Raw genomic sequence first — 23,032 nt, forward strand, 5'->3', positions numbered from 1 at the left:
CTGCAATTTTGATTGAGCATCTCGGAAGTGCTAAGCACTGGGCTAGACTTGAGGGATACCGTACTTGAGGTTTACAGGCTAGCGGCAGGGACAGGTGCATAGGATGAGACCTGGAGATGTAATTAATGCTGCTTTAGAGCTTTGATTAAAGAACCATGGAAACAAGGGAAAAATCAACCAGGTCCCTATTATTTTAGAGCATTGTGCTAAGTCCTGGTGATACAAAAAGGGATAAAATCATCTCCTTCCCTCAAAAGCCTGATGGTTTATTTTAATAAACAGGACCTGAAAGCAAAAAGACATGCTCATACCAGTGCATGTTAAATGTGAAATAAGTGGCCCATAGTGCTACTGGACTCACAGTGGCAGCACAGTAAATATATAAGAGGTTTTGTAGTCAGGTGGATCTGGGTCCAAATACTGGCTTTAGAAGCCAGTGCATGATATAAAAGAGGAAAGTGTGATGCACAGAAAGGACATTTTGATAGAGACATTAGTAACACAGTGGTGTCTTGGTTGGAAAAAAAAGAGTGTGTCGAGACAATTAACTCCGGGATCTTTCCTCTTAGCTTCACAGTTTAAAATACAGACACACACACACACACACACACACACACACACACACACACTCACTCACACACACACACAGTAATGAGGTCTCTGTTAGGGACATATGGGGAGTGATGATGTGGTCTGTGATCATTAGAGAGCAGCTTCTATTCAGCTGTGACAACCTGTCATCCTGAAATTTGATAGATTTGCCAGATCTTCTTATTTGTCAAGAGAAGCAAAAAATCTGCAGTTTTATATGAAACAGTTAAACACAGCAACTAACAACAAATAATTTTTATAATTCCACGAGTCAAATAAAATCCATCTGCTGTGGGCACCTGACCAGCACGTTGCAAATTCCTGGAACAGACAGCTCTGAGGGGCTCCAGGCTTCGTGGAAGTGGGCAGCACCTCTGTCTCTGCACCTCAGCACCCCCTGCCCCAGCTCGCAAGCTCACACTGTGACATTCCCATAAATAAAGACAGAAAACCAAGAGATGCCTTCCTTCTGCATTCCTGGCTCTCAGGGGTTGATCTTGACTGGAGCACATTCCTTTCCTCCCAACTTCTCCTCCGAGTCCTGGCATGGCTGGCACCAGCACCTGCTGATGAGGTGACAGCACTCCCGGGACATCCAATCAGAAATCCAAGTAAGCCACATACTAAATTGAGGTGAGGCTCTTGCAAAAGAAACAGAACCTCCTCGGGTGTTTTCCTAGGTCAGATGGACAGACAACACCCAGGGGTGGAAAGGCTTCGGTCTTCTCCAGTGTTTGTTTTCTACTTGTTCGTGATATGAAACTGAGCGAGTAATTAACCTTCTTGAGTTTTGGCCTCCTGATTTAGAAAATCATAAATAATAGCTCCCTCTCAGCACTGTGCTGAAGATTAAATGAACAAATGTGTCCAGGAGGGCTTGCTTACAAGTAGATTTGGATTCCAATCAATGAAGCAGCCAAATGCCATGGTGCTTAGCTTCCTACTTCCTCTTTTAGATCTCCTCTGGGCTTCAAGGACCTACCCAAAGAATGGTCTATTCTACTTTCCAGAGCTGGAGATTATTTATTTATCACAGAGCTGGAGATTTAATCCAGGGCCTCATACATGTCAGGCAAGCTTTCTACCTTGGAGCTACATCCCCAACTCCTATACACCTTTTAATAATGTGGGAAGTTTGTCAATAGGGTTTCAAGAATATTTACTGTAGTCTAACCATGAGAATCTAGTTGTTTCTGACAAATGTTCTGATCCTGTCTCTGGTTGCTGCATTTGCCTTTCAGCCCATCCTTTCAGCAAAGATGGTTGCTTATTCAGTGTTAATGTTAAGCTCTACACTGGCTTGAATGTTTATTGTACAAGAGAATAAACTGGGTTATCAAACTACCTCCACTCATTTTTTAAAAAATTTTTCTTAGTTATACATGGACACAATATCTTTATTTTGCTTATTTATTTTTATGTGGTGCTGAGGATCGAACCAGTGCCTCACATATGCGAGGCAAGTGCTCTGCCACTGAGCCACAACCCCAGCCCCACTCATTATTTTTACAGCTCTTTTTTTTTTTCAAATGAGACTGTAAAAATATTGGGGCTTTCCAGTTATTTGCATGTACCCAGAAGGGTAAAAGTAACTGATATGGCTAAAAATACTATGAAAAGAATTAGGCTGTTTCATAAATTATGAAACAGAAGCATTGGTTTTCAAAGCTCCTGATCACATGAATCAGGATCCCAAGGGGAAGCATCTTCTCTAGATCTCCCCCGAGAGCAGGAAATCTCCAAATCCCAATGGTTCAGGGGTATGGTTCTCCTTCTTCACATACTCCATGCTATTTAAGGGGCCAAGGACACAATGATAAAAAAAAATGATATAATCCCTGCCCTCATACATTTTCTCTAACTCTTTTATTATACATTCATGAAGACGGACAGAGAAAGGTACTATGTAGCTTTTTACAGATATGAAATAAGGAAAATTAGATGTTGCCATATGCCCACATCAGAGAACACATGTCCACCTGAGGCAAAGCTAGGATGCAGAAGTTTGCCATTGTAAGCCTTTTATGCATCTGTTTCTTCATTTATAAGAAAGGCAGGGTGGTGGGATTGGCAGTACACTTACTGCCCTGCCATTTGCATCACAGGGTGCTTGTAAAAATTTACCATGGATCAGATAGATGTATGATATGTCAAGATCATTGTACTGTCATGTGTAACTAATTAAAACAAATTTTAAAAATTTTAAAAAAGAAAAAAATTTTACCATGGAAATATGTCAAAATCAGTTATTACAGAAAGTCCAACCATTGATGGATGACTGTTCAGAGGAGGCATTTAACAATTAATTGCTGATGAACCTAAGAGTTCTCATTTTCTATCCTCCAGGATTTTCGATCATATATTGGTTCCCTCCCCTGAGGCCATGCTTAGGCAAAATCTCTTCAGACAGAAACTTGACTTGGAGTCTTGGTGGAAAATTCATCAGCCCTTTCCATGTTGTGCTAGAAACATGCTCACGTGCACCTAACAAGCTGCAGTGACTGACTCTAATCTGATCTGGCTCTAATCTGCATATATATATGTTGTTTTATAAAATGGCCATCGGGCTCTAGGGAATACATGATGAATCTCTTGGTCCTCATTTGAGGAACTTGACTTCTCAGGGGTGAAAAAGGCTGAGCATCTATTCCTGTGCATTGAGCTTTCTCCTTTGTTGGGGGCAGAGGGGAAGGATCCTAGCTTTAGGCAGAAACTGGCTTGATTCTTCACCACTTGTATGTAGGACTGTGGAATCCTGGGGAGCCATGGGGCCAGTAGAGCAGAAAGTGTTCCTTATTTTCAGGGCTCCACTGTTCCTTACATTGAGAAATTTAGAACCAGAAGAAACCTCACCAATGAGCATAAAATCCTTATGAAAAAGCCAAAGTCAGGGCCAGTTAGCAAGGAGCTAAAGCTAAGGAACTGCAGAGGCAGGAGGAAAAGCAAGACCTCCCATCTGGGATTTTGCAGATACGTATACTATGCAACATTGCATCTTAATAAAAGTGGCACTTAGTGGCTTCTAAACCTTCCTTCAGTGCCCCTAAGGGTGGGACGTGAGGCTCTGGAACCTTTTATTTTTTGCTGTTTTCCCCAAAAGGAATTACTTTGTAGTTTTTATTTCTGGAATTCAGGTTTTCTAATTTTTGCCACTGAAATTTCATTCAAAAGTCTTCAATATTTCTCTAAATATCTCTGTTTTTTTAAATTTTGTTGCTTGATGTATTTATAACTCAAATGAACTTCCCTACTCTCACAGCCTTTGATTGGGATGCCCAAGTGCAGGCACCTGCTCTGTGAAGTTACACTCGACATCAAGGATACAGCTTGGACACACACTTGAAACCGAAGCCACACACTGGGTCTGGTCTTCAGACATCACCTGTGCCTGTGGGTTTGCAGTCTGGTTGGGGTTGAAACTCTGGTCACTCATTCGTGGAAACAGATTTACATGGCAAATGATTAATAAATGCAGGTGCTTGGATTATTGTGGGTTGGGTTCTTTCTCCCCAGTAGAGAATGACCACGGGTTTATTATTTATCACACAAACTCAGCCCCAATAGATTGGTGTTTCTCTGTGCTGGCAAGGGTGCAGCTAATATTATCACCTACAATCAGGAGCCTGTAAACAATTACATGCTCTAGGAACACTTTGCGAGAAGTGTAGGAACTACATTCCTTTCCAGTGCAGCAGAACTAGGGGATTTAGGTGGTCAAAGCATGAGAGGAGTTATTGGTTTCATTTTCCACAGCCATAAAAGGAATACATTTAATTCAGTATTGCAGCTAAATTTTGAATGCTATAGTGTGATAAGCCCAAACAGGGAAGTTGCACCTTACCCTGCAAGGGTAAGAGAATTTCGTTATGCTTCTCCTCCCCACAAAGAAGAGCCAATGGAAAATGTTCTTTTGTACACATTGATTGTATCCAAAAGTTCCAGGAGCTGGGACCAGCTAAATAAGCATGCCACAACTGCCAAAAGACATGACTGGTAGATGAAATCCTTTTATCTGACTCTCATTACTCCTGAGGCATTTACTTCATTGATTGAATTCCTAAATGCTCCAGGTACTATGAAAGATGCTGGGGATGTGACATAAGACACGTAAACAGAAAAAAAAATATAATGCAAAGCAATACCTTCCATAGATAAGGAGAATGTAAAAGTGCAAAGCAATACATGTGACGGATGCCTCTCTGCTTTGGAGGGAAGCAGAGAATAATCTAGAAAGATGGAGGTTTGAAGTTGAACTAGTCATGTGGCTGGAGAGGGAAAAGATTTCCCAAGAATGCACAAAAGGCCAGGAAGCAGAAGGTGGCATTTCATGAAAGTACGAGTTCAATGTTTCTCAAAGGCTGGTGTGTGGGGGAGAGGGTGACGATGCACAGGTCGCACTGATGGCCAGGCTGGGGACTACATCCTGGCAGTCTGGGGATGGTGAATAAGGGAGGTTCTGGGATCACAGAGGAGGATTTTGCACCTCAGGCTCCAACTAAGCAGTGCAGCCAGTAAGGAGAAGCTGAGGATTTGAGGTTGCATAGATGGAAGTGGATAGTGAACAAGTATGCCCTAGGAGAGTGAGGGGCTGAGATGCCTCTGGAGGCAGCTCTCTAGGAACTCCCATTTCCCTATGGGAAGGGACTGAGCCCCTCCCGACAAAGGAAGTTTATTTGCCCCAAGATTATAGACTCAAGTTGTGCATATGGGGTTCCTTTTTCCTCCATCCTTTGAGATTTTTTCTCATCTATTAACCCTCAAATCCATTTTCCTCCAAAATGGATTTCTAGCAAACATCTTCCTATGTTCCCTGGAAAGTAAAGGGCAGAAGGGTTATTTAGCACACACTCAACCACCTCCCAACCCGGGCACTCACGGTGAGCAAGTTGATCAAATCCATGTTGGGTTCTAAGTGGTGAGAGGCATTCTGCAGGGAGACCAGTTCACTCAGGGTAACGGACAGCTGGTGCATTTTCACAATATTCACTTTGTTCTCCTCCATCCAGTCTGGGAAAATGACATGGACCGCTATCAAGTCTTTCAAGTGTACTCCAAGGATGGGGATTTTGAAGCCATCACAGTCTGCAAAGGCCTTGCGGTAATTGCAGTAATTGCCGTTGGAGGAGACCAACTCTGTCATTTCATTCCAATTCTGAAAACAAATGGAAAAGCAGAATTGTCAAACATCCTCCTCTTCGGCCCACCTCCAGGCCCTGCAATGGTGGCTGGGAAATTCCTCAGTTGCACCAATATTGATGCAGGGAAATATTAACCAGGAAAAAGAAAGCTAGAAAAACGTCCTAAGCCTGCCATGAATTGGACAGATATTCCAATAGCTTGTATGTCTGCTTATCGACTTGGGATGGTGGGATGTTAAATGGCATGAAGTATACTTAGTATTTTGTGATTTGTGATATTACAGTCCAAATATCCAAGCTTGCAGCATATTAAAAATTTCCTAGTTGTTCCAAGAAAGTTACATTCCAGGTAACTTGAAGGTTAATCTGGGACAGTATGGGGCAGGAAAAGTCACACTACAACGTAAGACAGCTGTGGTTTCAGACTCTGCACTAAATAGAAGGGTGATCTCAAACAAGTCACTTCACTTTTTTGGGGGGGTGAGATGTCTTAGTTTCCATTTTTGTAAGGAAAAGGAGTTCAAATAAATAACTTTCAAAATCAAGCTGGTAATTTAAAGCTTCTATGAGTCTATCAAATTCTTATTGTTTAAAACATTTAAAATTTCTTTTGTTTTTTATTCAAAATTTAGTACAAAGCTAAAAGACAATAAAATATATAAGTAGTTCCATTATGCTTGGAATAAGTATAGAGTTTGAGGTCAAACAGTGGTACTTCTGTGGCTTGCTTCCTCTTGTTTATATGAATAAATCAACCAGACCTTCCTAATAGATCCCAATTTTGATCAGACTTCTCTTTCCCAAAGCAGTCCATGTGCTTCAACACAGAGCTGTTTCCACCCCCAGGACCAATAGCGGGTTCTGATTTAACATCATAATAATTCCTTCCTCTGGTTTGTGATTGGTTCAGGAACATGGGATTAAGCCAATCTCTGGCAACAGTTACTGAGCCAATGTACACATATGATTTGAGATGGACCAATCTGTCAAAAAAGAGGTCTTTGAATCTCTTGGGGGCAGAGTTGGAGAAATCTTGTCTATCTGTAACTTTTATGAACTAGAGAGTATAATTTTCCTGTTGCTACATACAACCCATTCAGGAGGAAAGCCAGTTCAATAGGCAAACAAAAAAATTTTTTAAACTTACAAAACCCTGACACTCAGAGGCAGGCAGAAGAACAAAACCAGGTCTTGATCAGACCATACCCAAAGTCTGCTTTACCCATTGTTTGTCCTATTATTATTTTTTAAATATATTTTTAGTTGTAGACAGACACAATACCTTTATTTAATTTATTTATTTTTACACATGCGAGGTGAATGCTCTACCGCTGAGCCACATCCCCAGCCCGTGTCTTATTATTTAATCAATGCATAGTTTTCCTTTTCTATTTACATTTATAGATGAAATTGTTCTTTTAAGAATAAAATGATTCTTTTTGCTCATTAAAAAAAAAGCTATTAATATGGTCTAGAAATAAACATGGCAGGAAAATTCAGTTTGGGAAGTGTTTCTTCCAAGGATATATTTTGTTCCTGACAACTCAGTTGTAAATCTGAGTATTTCTGTACCAGGCATTTGTCTTCCCCTTCCTTTTTCTCTTCCACTGTGCTGAACACAGGATTATAAATAGAGCAGGTGTTCAGTGATTTTATTTCCGGATGGCGGGATAGCAACTATTTCTGTCTCATTTCATCTAGTACCCACTATGTATATCACAATGCTTATCACGGAGAAAGCACCGAAGAAATATTTGTTTAATATTGACAACTATATTAATCACATCTCAAAGAACTCTTATTGGAACACCACCACCTCCAACCTGTTTTTCTACATGGAGTCACAGGTGTGGCTATGCCTTTTCACTTGTCCCCTATGTGTAACCTACCATTGGTTGAAGAGGAAGATTTTCCATTCTGAGTGACCTTTGATAGCAGTGTACTGTACCTAAACAACTCGCACGTTTCACTTGGAATTCAGATCAGAATTCACCATACCTTTGTAACTTCTGAAGAGAGATGAGAATGGGTCTCTTTGAGGCGTGAAATGGAACTATGACTGAGACCTCCCACCACCGCCATCAAAGTGTTGAAGTTTTTGAGCTGAAGAAGCTTCTGCAATTAAAAAAAAATCAATCATTAATACTTTTGTAAGGATTTTTAAATTATTCTGAACTTTCTGAACTACTGGTGAGTGCATACACAATTTTAACAATAAAAACCTAGGAAATAATAACATCTATTTAAAACAAAACACAAATAGAATCCTTTAGAAAAATGTCAATCATTTCACACACACACACACACACACACACACACACAAAAAAAAAACCCCTAGCTCCATAAATTGCTTCTAAGTATTACTTTTTCTTTTGTTTTTGTTTCTTTCATACTGGGGATTGAACCCTGGGAAGCTCTACCACTGAGCTATATACCCAACCCTTTTTAATTTCCATTTTGAAGTGGATTCTCACTAAGTTGACCAGTCTGACTTCAAACTTTTGATCCTCCTGCCTCAGTCTTCTGAGTGGGATTGCAGGTGTGTGCCACTGTGCCCAACTAGTATTGCTTTTTTAAAAAAAATTGTAGGTGGACACAATACCTTCATTTTATTTTTATGTGGTGCTGAGGATCAAACTTCATGCATGTGTCAAGCAAGTGCTCTACCTCTGAGACACAGCCCCAACCCAGTATTGCTTTTTAAAAAAATGTTCTTACATGAGAGAAGTATGCTTTCTTCCATCAGACATCTCTGAGTAGCTTAATTGTTCAATGCCCTTATAATATGAACACTGAATTTCCTCAATGACTTTCTCAATAGAGTGAACAATCATCTAGAATCGAAGTACTCCAGCAGGATTATTGGACATACCTTTGCAACATTGATAAACTTTGTGATGACTTCTGCTCTTTGCTGGGGGGTTGGTTTGCTAAGAACCATCAACTGGACCCACTTAGATATTCCATTAAATAAAGCAATAGATCTCTCCAAGGTTGGATTATTCTCCAGGCAGCCATGGATGACATAACTTTGGTAATCAGTGAACTATAATAAAGGAAGATTCGGAGATTTTGAAGTACTAAAATTTTGAAGTATAAAGAAGCTTTTGCAAAATTGGACATTAGAATATTGCAAAGAAGGTCTAAGATATTTTTTCCATAACAACATAATGGTTTCTTTCATTTCACATTTAGAATGGCATCCTATAAGTTTGAATATATCTGTACCTTTAACAGGTTATTTAGCTGCATTTCAAACTCCATTCCCATACACACACAAACACATTACTACATATCACATGCTTGTGGGGTAGGGCAAAGAAAGGGACACACACGATTCAAAATCATATTCCAGAAAGTCCCTATTTACTAAATCATAAGATCTAACCTGGGTCATTTGCCAATAGACTGGTTCCTGGGAACACCCAAGACATAAATGATCAGTATCTCTACAGGAAGAAATGAAGAATCTCCATTTTTTAACACACTACCAATAAGTCCAGTGATCAAGCAAGTTTAAGATCCAATCATATACAGAAAAGAACAGGAAATGGTCATAAATATATCAGAATCATTTTGTAAAGTTGTTTCAAGAAAAAGAAAACATATCAATTGAAATAAGGCAGCTTGTTAGCAAAAATAGACATATACCCGGAAGGTTAGCATGGATGTCATCAAATATGTAGGAGCCTTCTACCATAAAAACAGTGCAAAGGATCTCCTCCCATGACCTGCCTGCGGGGAATCATATTTCTCTCTGGATTACTTGGTGAAAAAAAAAAAATGAGTCTTTTGGAAATGGATGTTTACAATCAAGATGGTCTTCTTGCAAGAAATAATGTCATTCACTCCCTGGGTCCTTGGAAAAGGAGGAGGGGTGGCTTCCCCAGAACCCGATGCTCTATCAGCAAAGCAGCTGGCTGACTGTGAACCCGTGTGGAAATATTATCATAGACAGCATGGAGGAGGCAGAGAAGAAGAGAGCACAGAAAGAAAGGAGGAAGAAAAGAGGAGAAAGGAAGCCCTAACAAGATGCATAGGAAAGAAAAGTGTAATTAAGAATCTCCAACTCTGGGAAAGGAGCAGGTTGATATTGAGATTCTCTTCAAAACCTACAAATCCTGTTTTTACTCTATACCCTTAATTAGGCATTCATAAAAATCCCAACCTAAATATTCGCCCCCCCCCAAAAAAAATGACAATCCTAACAAAATGCAAATCCTTGAGAGAAGTCAGGGGCGCTAAATAGACCTCAAATGGTTAAATCGCCACAGTATTTAGAAAAATCACACTTTAATCCTGTGAAAGGAGACATTGAAAATAGCGACAGAAATACAGCTCCTGAGCCATAAAATAAAGACAGGATAATATTTATCTTCGGCTAAAAGGGATTGTTCCTGTGAATTAAGGGCACTTTTCCAGCACAGCACAGTGACAGAAGCTGCCAACACTTTAGAATATGAAAATTCAGCTCTTGGGAAAGTTGGCATGGTGGTTATTATCCTTGGAAGAATAAATGTCAAGTTCCTTACTGAGATCCTTCTAAAAGATTTATGCTCCAGGAAAGTGAGGTGCTCGGCCAATTCAACGGGCTCCAGATGGTCAAACAGCAGACAGGCTTTTCCCTTCTTGGATACTTTTTTCCTCTGTGTGACTCTTCTCATCCAGTCATAGGAAGGACTATAAAAGAAGAGCAAGCCTGGTCAACGTGCTGAAAACCTGCTTCACTCAATGGAAGTTATTAACCTACTGACTGTAACTCTTGGCCTGCGCCCAGGAGCTTATGCAAAATATACACCCTGTCCCTCTTATTTAAAGAGAAAACCACTGACCCCTTGCCAATAGAACATAAACTTTGAGTTGTTTTTCCAGACAGCCTAAGTTTGCACTGATCCATCCAGAATCTCTTACTCGGTTTTCCTTGTGACCAAGCAAAATCTGAGTCATAAACGAGAGGTCTATACATTTGGAAGTTTATCAGCATATAGATAGATGGTGATTCAAGACACATGGAAACTACCAGAAGCCATGGTTCTCACATTTTGGTATAATATAAATTATCTGAAAAACTTGTTACAAAGATAGAGGCCTGGACCTCACTGCCAGATAGTCTAACTTACTAGGAATGAGCCTGAATAATATGCATTTTAAACAAATATCCCTCATGATTCCTGGATCATTCACTCTCTTTAAGGAGTATTCCAGGTAATGGAGAATATAGTCTGAATGCCTAAGACACAGTAGCATGCATTTGCAAGATACTTAGGGATCATCAACTAGCTTTCCCTGGGCAAAGTTAGCTGGTCAATATGAAACAAGCCTAGTTAGCAGCAAGTTCCTAATAATTGACCCAAGCAGTTCATGGCACAACTATGATCGACATTGATATAACCTCAGGCCAACCTCAGAATCAGTGTGGTATAGAGCTTCTCCAATTTGAATGTGCGTATGAGTCACTGGGGATCTTAGCAGATTCCAATTCAGCAGTTTTAGGACGGGGCCCAAGATTCTGTGTTTCTCATAAGCTCCCAGGCAATACTGATACTGCTGATCTGAAGGAGGCACTTTTGAATAGCCAAGACACCAAAGACATTTACTAGATTCAAATTCGGTAACTAAGTACTAAACATCTATTTTGTGCCAAATGCTTTCACACACTATCTCATCTACTTTTTGGATGCTTATAATAATCCCACAAAAAAAGATACTACCCCATTTTACAAATAAATTTCAACTTAGAGAAATGAGTTGTGTCCAGTACATCTGTGTTCACCACAGTAAGGCTGTCCTCACAAAAGCAAACCTTAATTCTGGGACCATATGGATTCAGATCCAGTGGACTTGATCACTACTCCCTGCCCAAAGTGGTGGATTTAGCAAGGATGAAAGATGCTCCAGCTGTTCTTACATGCTGGATATGTCGATGAGGCTGATGTGTTTTTCATATCCTAGTTGACTGGCTACTTCTCGGAACTCTTCAGTCATACGAATCAAACCAAGATCCAAATTAAACTCTGCAGGAAACTTCAGAATCCAGTACCTGAAAGGCAAAAAAAATTATTTTTCTAGCTAGAAGATTTCAAATTGGGCCTCTATGGAAGTTATTGTACCATTTTCCTATGCTTCCAACAGAATCCAGGACCATACTCCCACTTAACCATCTATCCCCAGTCATCATGCTGAGTCTTTCTGCACCCTCCTTCAATCAAGAACCAAGGTCTTCCATGCTAACCCTGAGCCTTTTTCTGACTATGAAACCACAACTGAAGGGAAACCCTTCCCCTGCTTCACAGCAAGCAGGTGAAATAGGTGTGCCTGAGTGAGTAGAAAAAATTGCATTCGCTCCAAGACTGGTTTTATTTCCTAACTCTATTTACTATTACTAAGCACTAGTCCACGAGATCAATTCTACCCCCCAGAACAGAGAAAGGCCACTTCTAACAATGTCAGTCCAAGGGAGACCTGAGTACATTCTATTGTCACCCTGGGTCTTTAATGCTTAGAGAAAAGGAAATTGTTAACAATTACAAGAAATTAAATTTGTAAGCATCTTTACCTCATGAAGTAGCAGATCTTTAATCGAAACTCGTCGCAGCTTTCTCCACTGGCTTGACGATACGTAAGCTAGTTAAAGAAAAAGTCCTCGCACCTTGATTTCTTTGCATACACTTACAGTCGTTTCATCAGTTGATATGAATTCATAACAAGAAGGAGAGCTGGCTGTGGCATATACCTGTAATCCCAGCAGCTCAGGAGGCTGAGGCAGGAGGATCACAAGTTCAAAGCCACCTCAGCAACTTAGCAAGGCCCTAAGCAACTCAGTGAACCTTGCCTGTCTCAAAATAAAATATAAAAAAGGGTCGAGGATGTGACTCAGTGGTTAAGTATCGCTAGGTTCAATCCCTGGTACCCAAAACGAAACAAAACATGAAAGCACATAACAAGAAGGGGGACACTTGGGTTACAGGTTTGGCATCCCTAATCCAAAAGTTTGAAAACTAAAATAGTCCAAATTCTGAAACTCTTTGAGCACTGACAATGCTACAAGTATAAAATGCCACACTTGACCTTATGTGATGGGTCACAGTCAAAATGCAGGTTTATTAAATTTTTCACATAAAATTATTTTCAGGTTATGTGCATAAGGAGTATAAGAAGCACATATGAATTTTGAGTCTTAACTTGGGTCCCATCCTTAAGACATCTCATTACGTGTATGCAAATATTGTAAAAATCCAAAACGTGAAGCATTCTTGTCATAAGCATTTTGGATAAATGATACTCAACTTGTATATAGACGCTCAAATGAGGAAAGAAACAGGCTGTGACCACTTCAACACTGAATTATTAAAACTTGATTTGTTAATGCTCTGGGGAATAATTTTTTGGTCTGGAGGGGAAATCACTTATAAAATTACTTTTACCTGCCTAAGGATTTACCAATTAATAACTGCCAACTATTATTACAAGTGCACTGCCAGTATACATAATTAAAATTGGTAGTACATAGAAGCTTTATCTTTTCAAAAAGATTTTTTTATTTGATTTAGTGCCTTACATAAGCATTCTACTTTCTTTAATGTTTGAAAACGTAGTTTTCAGGTGTGATAGTATGCAAATTGTGTTATTTATTCTTAAGTCTATTTATTGATACTCTTTTTTTTTATTACTAGGGATTGAACCAAGGGGCACTCTACCACTGAACTTTACCCCAAGCCCTTCTTTATTTTTTATTTTGAGACAGGTTCTTGCTAAGTTTCTGAGGCTGGCCTCAAACTTGTAATCCTCCTGCATTGGTCTCTCAAGTCGCTGGATTACAGCATGTATACCACACCAAACTTGGTACTCTTTTAAAAAATATATTTATTAAGCTCCTATTGTATGAAAGGCACAATGGATATGGAGTAGCAAGGAATTTAATGGAAGGAAAATTTAAAGAAATGTTGAACACTGCCCGTGATTCAACTTTTATTCAGTGTGAATTTCCCCATATTAGATTTTTAATAAGCTAAAATATCTTTCTTTCTTTTTTTTTCTTCTTCTCCTTTTTCTTTTCCTGGTACTGGGGATTGAACTCAGGAGTGCTCTTCCACTGAGCTACATCCCCAACCCTTTTATTTCTCATTTTGAGACAAAGTCTCAGTTGCCCAGGCTGGCCTTGAACTTGTGATCCTCCTGCCTCAGTCCCCTGAGTTACTTACTCCCTTTTTATTTGAGTTTTATATTGTAGTGGCCATACTAAGGGTACAAATGTTTTTTGTGAGCATGTTCTTTGGACAATATTGGCATCATGAGGAGGGTGGGCCTGGGTGAAGTCAATTCCCTTCATCTTTCCCTGTTTCTTACTCTTCAACAAGGGGCCACATGGAACCCTTGGACCATTGGAGATTAGGATCTTGCTCACTTCCAAGGACCATGGTTCATGTAAATCTCCTTATCCTCTCTAATATCCCCTTCTGCTCTGAGGTTGTGGGAGGGTGTAGAGAATGAATAGAAGGCGGAGAGACTTGAGCTGAGCAGAAGGCACCCCACTGGGCCCTTACAGCCTTGGCAACCCCAATAACACTCAGAGGATCCTCTCCCCCTCAGACTTCCCATGCCCAGTAGGGTTTCTACCTGCAGGGTCTCCTGGGCTTGAAGAAGGAGAGACTGCAGGAACCAGCATTATAAACCATATAATAAGCGTTAGATCTCAGGGAACAAAACCTCCTCCTAAATGTGAGACTCTGTATTATCAGTCATTTGGTTTTTCAATCATGTTTCAGGACTGCATTACCTACAAAAGTGGTGGGCCGCTAAAAGCTTGCATTACAGAATGGGACTTCCAACTATGGGAATTTTTGTTTGTTTTTGTTTTTCAGTGCTGCAGATCAAACCTAGGGCTTTGAGCATGCTAAGCAAGCACTCTCCACCATTGAGCAAAATCCCAGCCCTATTTGGTTATTTTTATTTTTATGTGAAAGAAAATCCAAAATTATAATCAATTGACACATTACAATGAATCTGCTAGAATGTTCAAGGGAAGATGTGAAAACCAAGTTGATGTTTGAGCCTGAACCAGAGCCCATTATTTCGGCTAGCATCTCTATATGTCTCAGCTATGTCCTCTATGCCCACCATTTTCCCATTGTAGAAAGAATAAATTAGGTCTTGAATCAGTGCTGAATATCCTTTCATTGCACTAACAGTCAAAATGTTTAAGACAATTTAGAAACACTCAGCCTGTGGCTCCTGTTTCATTTTACATCTTAGTGATTATTTAATAGAGCCAAAACATCCAGATGGATGGTCAACTATTTGGTCCATCTTCCAGATGTTTTGTCTAGACATCTATATATTCTCCAAACAGCTGGATAACTGACTGAAGACTGTTTATTCACCTTAATTTACAGGCTTTGGATAGACACTCTATCTAAATACAGAGCTTGATTTATGACTGTAAAAATTACACAGTAGTTGAAAAGATATATGCAGAGAAGTCTTTCTGCCAATTCAGTGGAAGATAAATACCATCGGTGCATCAGTAGAACTATTCTTGGCAAATAACTATTATTCAGCTCTCCATTGTCATCTGTAAAAAATAAAACAAAATAAGGCGTGAGGAAATAACGGTGCTACTCTTCTCTTTTTTTTTTTTTCTAATATCACTAGAGAAACAATAGTGTCAAAATTTCCCACAGAACAAATTATATTTTCCTACTTACTTTTGCTGGTGTTTCTTTGCAAGTTAAGGTGGCTGGGTCTCATCCTTAGTCTGAGTACAGTTGACAGATTTAGTAAATAAAACTACAGGCCACCCAGGTAAATTTGAATTTAAGGTAAACAAGGATTAATTTTTTTCCAGATAAGTATGTTCCAGGCATGATTTTAGGACTTAAAAATTAAAAATGTTAAAAAGGTTGTCTATCTGAAATTAAAATTTACTGATTATCCTGCACTTTAGCAACTCTGCTCTGGCTTAACTCCAACTCTTACATTGTAACCCATTAAAAAAAAAACAACTCTTGAGTAATTTTATTTGTCCATTTATTTAAAATCCAATGCTGGGGTGGATGCAACAAAAACAGCATAAAAAGCATATAACTTTAAAGTGTATAATTTAGTAAGAGATGTAAGATGAGTAGAAATAGAGTGCAATAGATTGTGCAACCCACACCAAGCAAGGATCCCAGCAGTATATCACATGTCCATAAGAAAGCTACCCTGGGCATGGGAGAGTGGAAGAAGCAAGTAGCATCTCTTACAGGAATGGTCAGAAATGGCATGATGGACATCTCAGTGACCACGAGGTGAGCCTTGAAGCAGAATTTCAAGGAAAGGAATAGAATAAAGGCACATAAATAGAAAGGGGTGCAAGGAATGTTCCAGAAACATTAAGTGGACAGTTTGGCTAGAGTATGACCTTTGCACAGAAAAGAGAAAGAAATGCAGAAGGTAGTGGAACTGGAGAAACAGATTGGAGTGGATCCATAAGGCCTTAAATACCAAGGTACAGAAGTTGCACCTGAATCGAGAGAAGTGGCAGTGTCAAACTACAAACAGGATAGAAGGAGAAGAGGCTCTTACCAAACATCTCTATGCAGGTGCTCAGCAGTTCATCTAATGTTGCTGCTTTCCCAAGACCGCTGGACCCCATGGTTATTTAGCTCTTGTCAAAAACTAGGAGACATTTCCAGCACCAGGTGGACCATGTCCATAATCATGCCCATCAGTGATCTCAGTGCCTAGTGATGGCCTCCGTTCTTAGTTGTACTTCAAGAAAACCCTTAGAAGAGAAAATTTTGCACTAGAGTTCAGTCCCCACTAAAGCACTATTTTTCCCACATGAAAAAAAATATGACTTCCATCAACTGTATATTTTTCTACACAAAAAGTATCAAAATGGTTGAGATTATGCCAATCACCAGGAGGGCAAAATGCCTGCAAAACTGTTCCTTAGCTTGTGTGGTGCTTTGAGACCATAGATGTTCCCTATTAAAGATCATTCCACTTCACAGCTGAAATGTTTTTGAAACAATACCTTACACTTTCTTCATATTCTTTTTTAAAGATATTTTTAGTTGTAGATGGACACAAATCTTATTTTGTTTATTTAGTTTTTTTATGTGGTGCTGGGGATCAAACCCAGTGCCTCATGCATGCTAGGCAAGCACTCTCCCTGAGCCACCATCCCAGCCCTTCATATTCTCAAGTAACACAACAATCAGGTATATTATGTTATTTGGCTTAAAAGCATATATAGGGAAATACATTTTTATATGGAAATATATTTATAAGTGTTCATCTCAGTGACTATATAAATTTTCAACATTTATAAACAAAAATTCTGTTTGTCTAAATTTAGTAATAGTAAACTTATTAATAGTAATAGCAAAAAAATTCACAATAGTCTATTGAACTACCATATTTGGCATTAGACACTATAACAAATGTTTGAAGTATATCATTCAACTTGAACTTCAATGCTCTGAGGTAGTAATTATTATTCCCAATTTGCAGATGAGTTCGTGAGGTTCACAGAGATTTGGAAATTTATACAAACCACATAATCATTGTGGCCTAGAAGCAGATTCCATTATAAAATAAAACTTCTGGTTTCTCTTTTTCTGTATTATGAGGTCCCTCAATGTGGATATCATGAACTGTGATAATTTTGCCCCCAATCTAGTGTGAAGACCACCACTTTTTCATACCATCTCAGAAAGAGAAGACAATTAATGTTCATATGCATGAGCGTATTGGTTCAGTTGGACCACTGAACAGTGAGATTTGAGTGAGCCTGTTCACCAGACATAGAACTCTGGAGTAAAAATGTTTTCCTTCGATTCGGTCTGTTAAGAACCACATTTTTGTGCAGAAGGTTATCACTCGTAGTGGATAAAAGAAGGGATTATTTCAAGGGTGCAAAAAAATAAGACTACTGAATCAATACTCTCCTACTTTTGCTGGTCAAATGATTTGTAAAAGGAATTTATTAAAGTAAATGAATTCTTTTTACCTCCCTTGACAAAGTTATCTTATCAGTAAGGCTTTTCCTGACTACCCTATTTAAATACCACCACCCCTCTCCCCATGCCCACCTCCCAGTTGGCATGCCCTACCTCCCTTCCTGGATTTATTTTTCTACATAATACTTATCATTATCTGACATACTATATATTTTACTTGTTTATTTTTTCAATCTCCTAGTACTATGAACATAAGCTCTGTGACCATAGGAATTAGTGCATTTGTCCTCTGTTGCTCTCCTGAATGCCTAAGACTGTGTCTCTCACATACATGATTTCTAAGAAGTATTTGCTAAATTAATGAATGATTGAATTCATGGATAAAGAAATGCATAAAATAAAAATTGCCCCAAAATTCATCTTTTAATACAGGTATATTTGTGTGATACTAGAGGTGCCATAGATTTTAGTTTAATTCACTTATTTAAATCAGCTTTAAGTAAATATCATTAGGACAGAAAATCCTACCCACTTTTTAGGTTTACTAGGATCTGTCTATAGTCATAATAAGAACTTAATACTTCTTCCAGGACATTTTGGATAGCAGTTCCCTGATTTCCCAAACATAAGCTCCATCCATATGCTTAAAATTCAAGATCAAACAATTAACAAGTGTGATTAGCTCCTAAGTACAGACATTTTTTTTTTATCCTTTTATGCACTGAGGAGTAAATGCATTACTTGAAACCAAATAGCCTGGATTAACCACACTGGTTTTTAGGGTCAAAACTAAAATGATTCCTCTGAGCTGTTTGGGAAGGTGTTGACCTGCCCACAAGGAGTTAGAGAACCTGGTACCAAAAACCTGTCACTCTGGAGTTCTATTTGTGATCCGCAATGAAGCCAATGTGCGTGGAGAGCCAGGTGGACCTGGCTATCTGGTTACAATCTGCTTCTGGCATCAGTAGGTGCATCTGGCATGGGGTGCATCTGTGTCTCTGCTCAGTATTCTGTCGTCGCACATTTACCTGAGATCACATTTCTTACCTGTGGACATTATTGTGTCTACAACTGCCTTTCAGGGATAAAGCTTCTTTATTGTCAAAGCAATGTACATTTATTATTTAAAACAGGACAATGAGGAAAAAGGAAAGGAGATATTTACCTATAATCTCAACATCCAAAAATAACTCTTTGTTAACATTACAGCACATTTTTTTCTAAGCATATGAATTTATTTTGGGGGGGTATTTCTTATGTACTTTAAAATAGGTTTTTAAAAAATACTGACCTGCTGTTTTCACACAGGTAGATTTCCAGGTCTAAAAGGATGTTTAAGGAGAGCTGTCATGGTTGGGAAGTGCATTAAGGAGGCCGTTGGCACAACTGGTTTGTTCAATTTGAATTTTAAGTACTTGGGAAAACCTGAAAAAAAGAGAAAAATAAATAAATAAATAAATAAAGGAAACGTAAAAGTATCTTCATTGTGTTAAAACATTACCCAAAGTACTCCTTAAGATATATGTGATATTGAAGATTTTGTTTAAACTTCACTCATAAAACCAATAAAACCAAAAATATTCAACAGTTATTTGGCAATGGGATTTTTAAAAATAAATTTTTTAATTCAGTCTTTTAAAACCCATAAATATGGCAAAACTAAGTTTTGTTCATATAGTATAAAATGCTATTGTAGTTGAAATATGCTTATCTCAGTGGATTACTCAATTAAGGATTTCCAAACATTGACTTTGGAATGTTAGCAAATACTTAGAGCAGTTTGTTGTGAGAATCATCAAACTCTGACCCTAAATCACTCCTGATCGTCTCAACGTAAATGTCAATGTTATTTTAGTTCAGGTTGTTTAGTCTCCCAATGGTTTAGGACTTGCTCTAGTGTGGATAGTTTGAATTATTTCTAAGGGAAAAGTTCTCACTTTAAAGGGGCCATGGGGCTTTGCTGGCTATTATTCAAAGGCCATGATATGTTCATGTAGCAAAAAGACTTTCATTAATATGACTTGTGAACTCTCTATCATAAAAAAAAAAAATTCTCCTAAGGTTACAGGACAATGAGAACCATGCTCCCAAATTTGGAAATAATAAAAGGGATCAGCCAATTCCTTGCACCTAATTCATTAACAGCTATAAATTGGCACCCAGGCTCTTGACCAAGAACCTTTCAATTAAAAACAAGCAAACAAACAAACAAAACGAGGTTTCAACATTAGATAACCACAAGGAGAAAGTTTTACTCAAAGCTGAGTAAACTGCCATCAATGGAGCTTGCTTCATGAGACTGTTTAAAGGGTTAGTAAGGTAATAGAAAGGGCACCCACCACGGGGCCTGCAAAATACAGGTGGTCCAGGAAGGTGTCTCCCCTTGCCTGTCTCCATCCTCCCTTTAAATATTTAAAGCCCTTCAAGTTGAGGACTTAAGTTGAAATAAAGAACCGATTATAGAAGGGGCAGGAAGAGAGACGTTCATTTAAAGAAAGGAAAGAAAATTGAAGAAGAAAGAAACTGTGGCACTAGAGCATTTTGTAGTCCCTCATCAACAAGGGACTCCCATTCCTGAAAGTTCTCGAGCCAAAGTTGAGTAAATACTATCAGAGAGGGTGGAGGTTAACCTCTCAGATGGTGCCTAAAACCAGGCCAACAGACTGGTTCTAGGACTGTAGGGTTTAAAGGGTAAAATATTATGTCTAATAAGTATCAAGAAGTCTCAGAATGATGCTGACCATATTAGGATTTAGGATTGTTTTGTCTCTAGTATTTTATCTTTACTCCCAGAAACAAAACAAAACACAAAAACAGAAACCCTTGAAGATGCTTCTCTCCCCACAGCAGATATCATCTTTATGTATACACAACCACATTTATGTCACATTTCATGTGACCTTCATATGGAGACGAAGAAGTTACTCTAAATGCCTTTGTGAAAACAAGTAATTATTATAAGCCTTTATGTTTTGAATTCAGTAATAGGAAGGATATTAAACTTTAAATGATAATTAATTTATCTGACAAATATTTACTGGGGGTGTATTAGACACCAGATGCTAAGGAGGTACTAGATTGGCTGCTAGAAGGTGTTGTGGGTCAGGTGTAGGGGAGGACAGGTAGTTGACCAAGACAGACACAGTTGTTGCTTTTATACTATAGCAAAGAATTAGAGAAATAACTACAATAAAATATCCTATGAAACACAGAGCAAGTCTGGAGGGGCACTCATTTATCCCAGAAGCCAGAGGAGTTTTAACTAGGCAAAGATGGCAATGAAGACCAATTGAAAGACAGATGACTGAAGGGTTGGATGTGACCCAGGAAGAGACAGTAGTTATGAACAGTAGGATAGGCTATGGAGGAGCCCTGGCTTTATCTGAGGGGCAATGGGAAACCATTGATTTAGAGGTTAGTTCCTTAGGAAAGGGGCAGAATCCATTCTGGATTTTTTGTTTGTTTGTTTCTAAGGATTCCTTCAGCTGAGGCACAGAGAAGAGATTGTAGTATAAAACAAAAACAAGAAATAAAAATAAAAATCCTACACTGAAGACTTGGAACTAGTTAGTGGTCAGTTACAACCATCCAAGCCAGAAATGATGATTGTATCACCACGTAGCAATGGAGATGAAGAAAAGTGGGTTGTTACAGAATGTATTTTGAAGATAGATCCAATGAGGTTTGCCAATTCAAAGACTATTGGAAATGGGAAGAATGAAGGAGAATTCCAAACTTTCTAGCTAGATGGATTCTGGTGCCATTCCCTTGAGATTGAGGTGTGATGGCAAAACCAGACCTGCTGGTGAAATGAAATTACAAAAACGTATGGTAAGAAACCAATGCCTGGGGAAGGGGTCAGTTCTGCTCCCGTCTCTCAGCCTTTTTCTAAAAAGCCTAATTATCCATGGGTCCCTACCTTTTGGATTGTAAATAACTGCCCTAAGAACCTGACTACTCCTTTTTGAAATGTAAGAGATGTCTGGAGAAAGAGTTTCTTCTTACCTGTTTCTGCGAGCTACTTCATGTTAGAGACTTTGCACAAGGCCTTCAGCTATAGATTAGGAATTTTTTTTAAAAAGAGAAAAAGGCCCCAGTAATAGGATGAATCTAAGATGATGTCAAATCACCTATAAATATTGTGAGAAACTGTGGATCAGGACTCAGAATTTGGAGCTTTTGTTCTGCTCTGGGCCTGCGGGAGTAAAATAAAGTTGGAGTTCTCTTTTCCAAGCGTGGCTTACTGCTTCTCCATGTCTGTAAGAGGGGAGGAAAGCAAGTTCCTGGGAGGAGCCTTGTTGAGTTAGAGACTGTCTGAGACATCCAGGGGAGCACTGAGTTAACTTCTGGATACCCATTAGAGACTTTGCAGTTGAGACTTGAGTATGTTTAAGTGCTAAGAGTTAACAGAAAGGCACACTGCAAGGACATGACGATGAGAAGCTGATACATATAATTTGTTCCCGTGAGGAAAGGAGCGATGGACTCATGCAATTGAATAAAGGAGAGGCCATCTCTTTGAATGCAAATAGCAGAAAAGGGAAAAAAAATGGAACATAGGTAGCTTTGTCATCCTGGTGACAAAAAGTCAAGGAAGATCTTGTCTGGTGACTTCTATTTATACTAGAAAATAAATAAGGTCATCTTATTGGAAAATACAATAGATACAGGTCTGAGGTTTATCAACAGGAGAAAATTTTCAAGAGACATTGTGAAGAAGGACGGAAGGAAAGAAAAAAAAAAACAGAAGTACTGAGATGATTTCCACAAGAACAGAAGGCTGATGTTTCTCTTCTGGAGTTTATTTTGAGAGGAAGTTCAGTGTTCCTTATTCTTTGGGTTATTGTATCACCCACTTGTGTCATGGTTCTAAAATTATGCTGGATAGATCTTCTGGAACAACTTGTATGGCAGGTCTTTTCTGGGTTCCTGTGGCTATGGTCTTGGTCATGCTCTCTATAAGGGAGCCTTAGAATCAAAGCAGGACTGGCATCTGCAAGGTAGTGTCTCAGTAGATCTCAGCTAACATAACGTAACATATTTGACCTACCTTTGCCTGATACGGTGAAGAGAAAGTTAAGAAACTACTGGAAATGCAAAAACAAGGAAATTATTTCTCTCTACATTTTGACTTGATGCAGGATATTTCATTCTGGCAACTCTAACCTTAGCTACCTTAATTGCCTACCACCTGCCACTCAAACTCTCCAATGACCTCATTACTGTTATGTGTAAAAGTTTGTAAGTTACTCAAATCATTACTGGTTTTTTCCCAGTTCACTCTTCACATTTGGTAGTTTTAGGTTATTTCTGCATTGGTTGGTCTTTATTTTAACTTTCATTGTCAATTGTTTC

The 23,032-nt window shown here is 38.9% G+C and overlaps 1 protein-coding gene across 2 annotated transcripts in view; it reads right to left on the reverse strand.

The window, feature by feature from the left end:
* Positions 1-23,032, reverse strand: part of Rasgrp3 (RAS guanyl releasing protein 3) — a 73,959-nt gene that overhangs the window by 23,267 nt on the left and 27,660 nt on the right. Inside the window, exons 2-10 of one of the 2 annotated variants that reach the window (XM_005322460.5) lie at positions 18,969-19,102; positions 16,296-16,494; positions 15,198-15,300; positions 12,286-12,348; positions 11,638-11,769; positions 10,262-10,409; positions 8,602-8,775; positions 7,728-7,844; positions 5,468-5,743 (exon numbers count right to left, since the gene is read on the reverse strand). In XM_005322460.5, coding sequence (XP_005322517.1) covers positions 5,468-5,743; positions 7,728-7,844; positions 8,602-8,775; positions 10,262-10,409; positions 11,638-11,769; positions 12,286-12,348; positions 15,198-15,300; positions 16,296-16,365 — 1,083 coding nt within the window. In that variant the 5' untranslated portion in view covers positions 16,366-16,494; positions 18,969-19,102. Of the gene's footprint in view, positions 1-5,467; positions 5,744-7,727; positions 7,845-8,601; positions 8,776-10,261; positions 10,410-11,637; positions 11,770-12,285; positions 12,367-15,197; positions 15,301-16,295; positions 16,495-18,968; positions 19,103-23,032 lie in introns of those variants that run through there. The other variant, XM_078029395.1, reaches the window with a different exon arrangement.

This window comes from Ictidomys tridecemlineatus, chromosome 12 (genome assembly GCF_052094955.1).
Source record: "Ictidomys tridecemlineatus isolate mIctTri1 chromosome 12, mIctTri1.hap1, whole genome shotgun sequence".
NCBI classification, from domain to species: Eukaryota; Metazoa; Chordata; class Mammalia; order Rodentia; family Sciuridae; genus Ictidomys; species Ictidomys tridecemlineatus.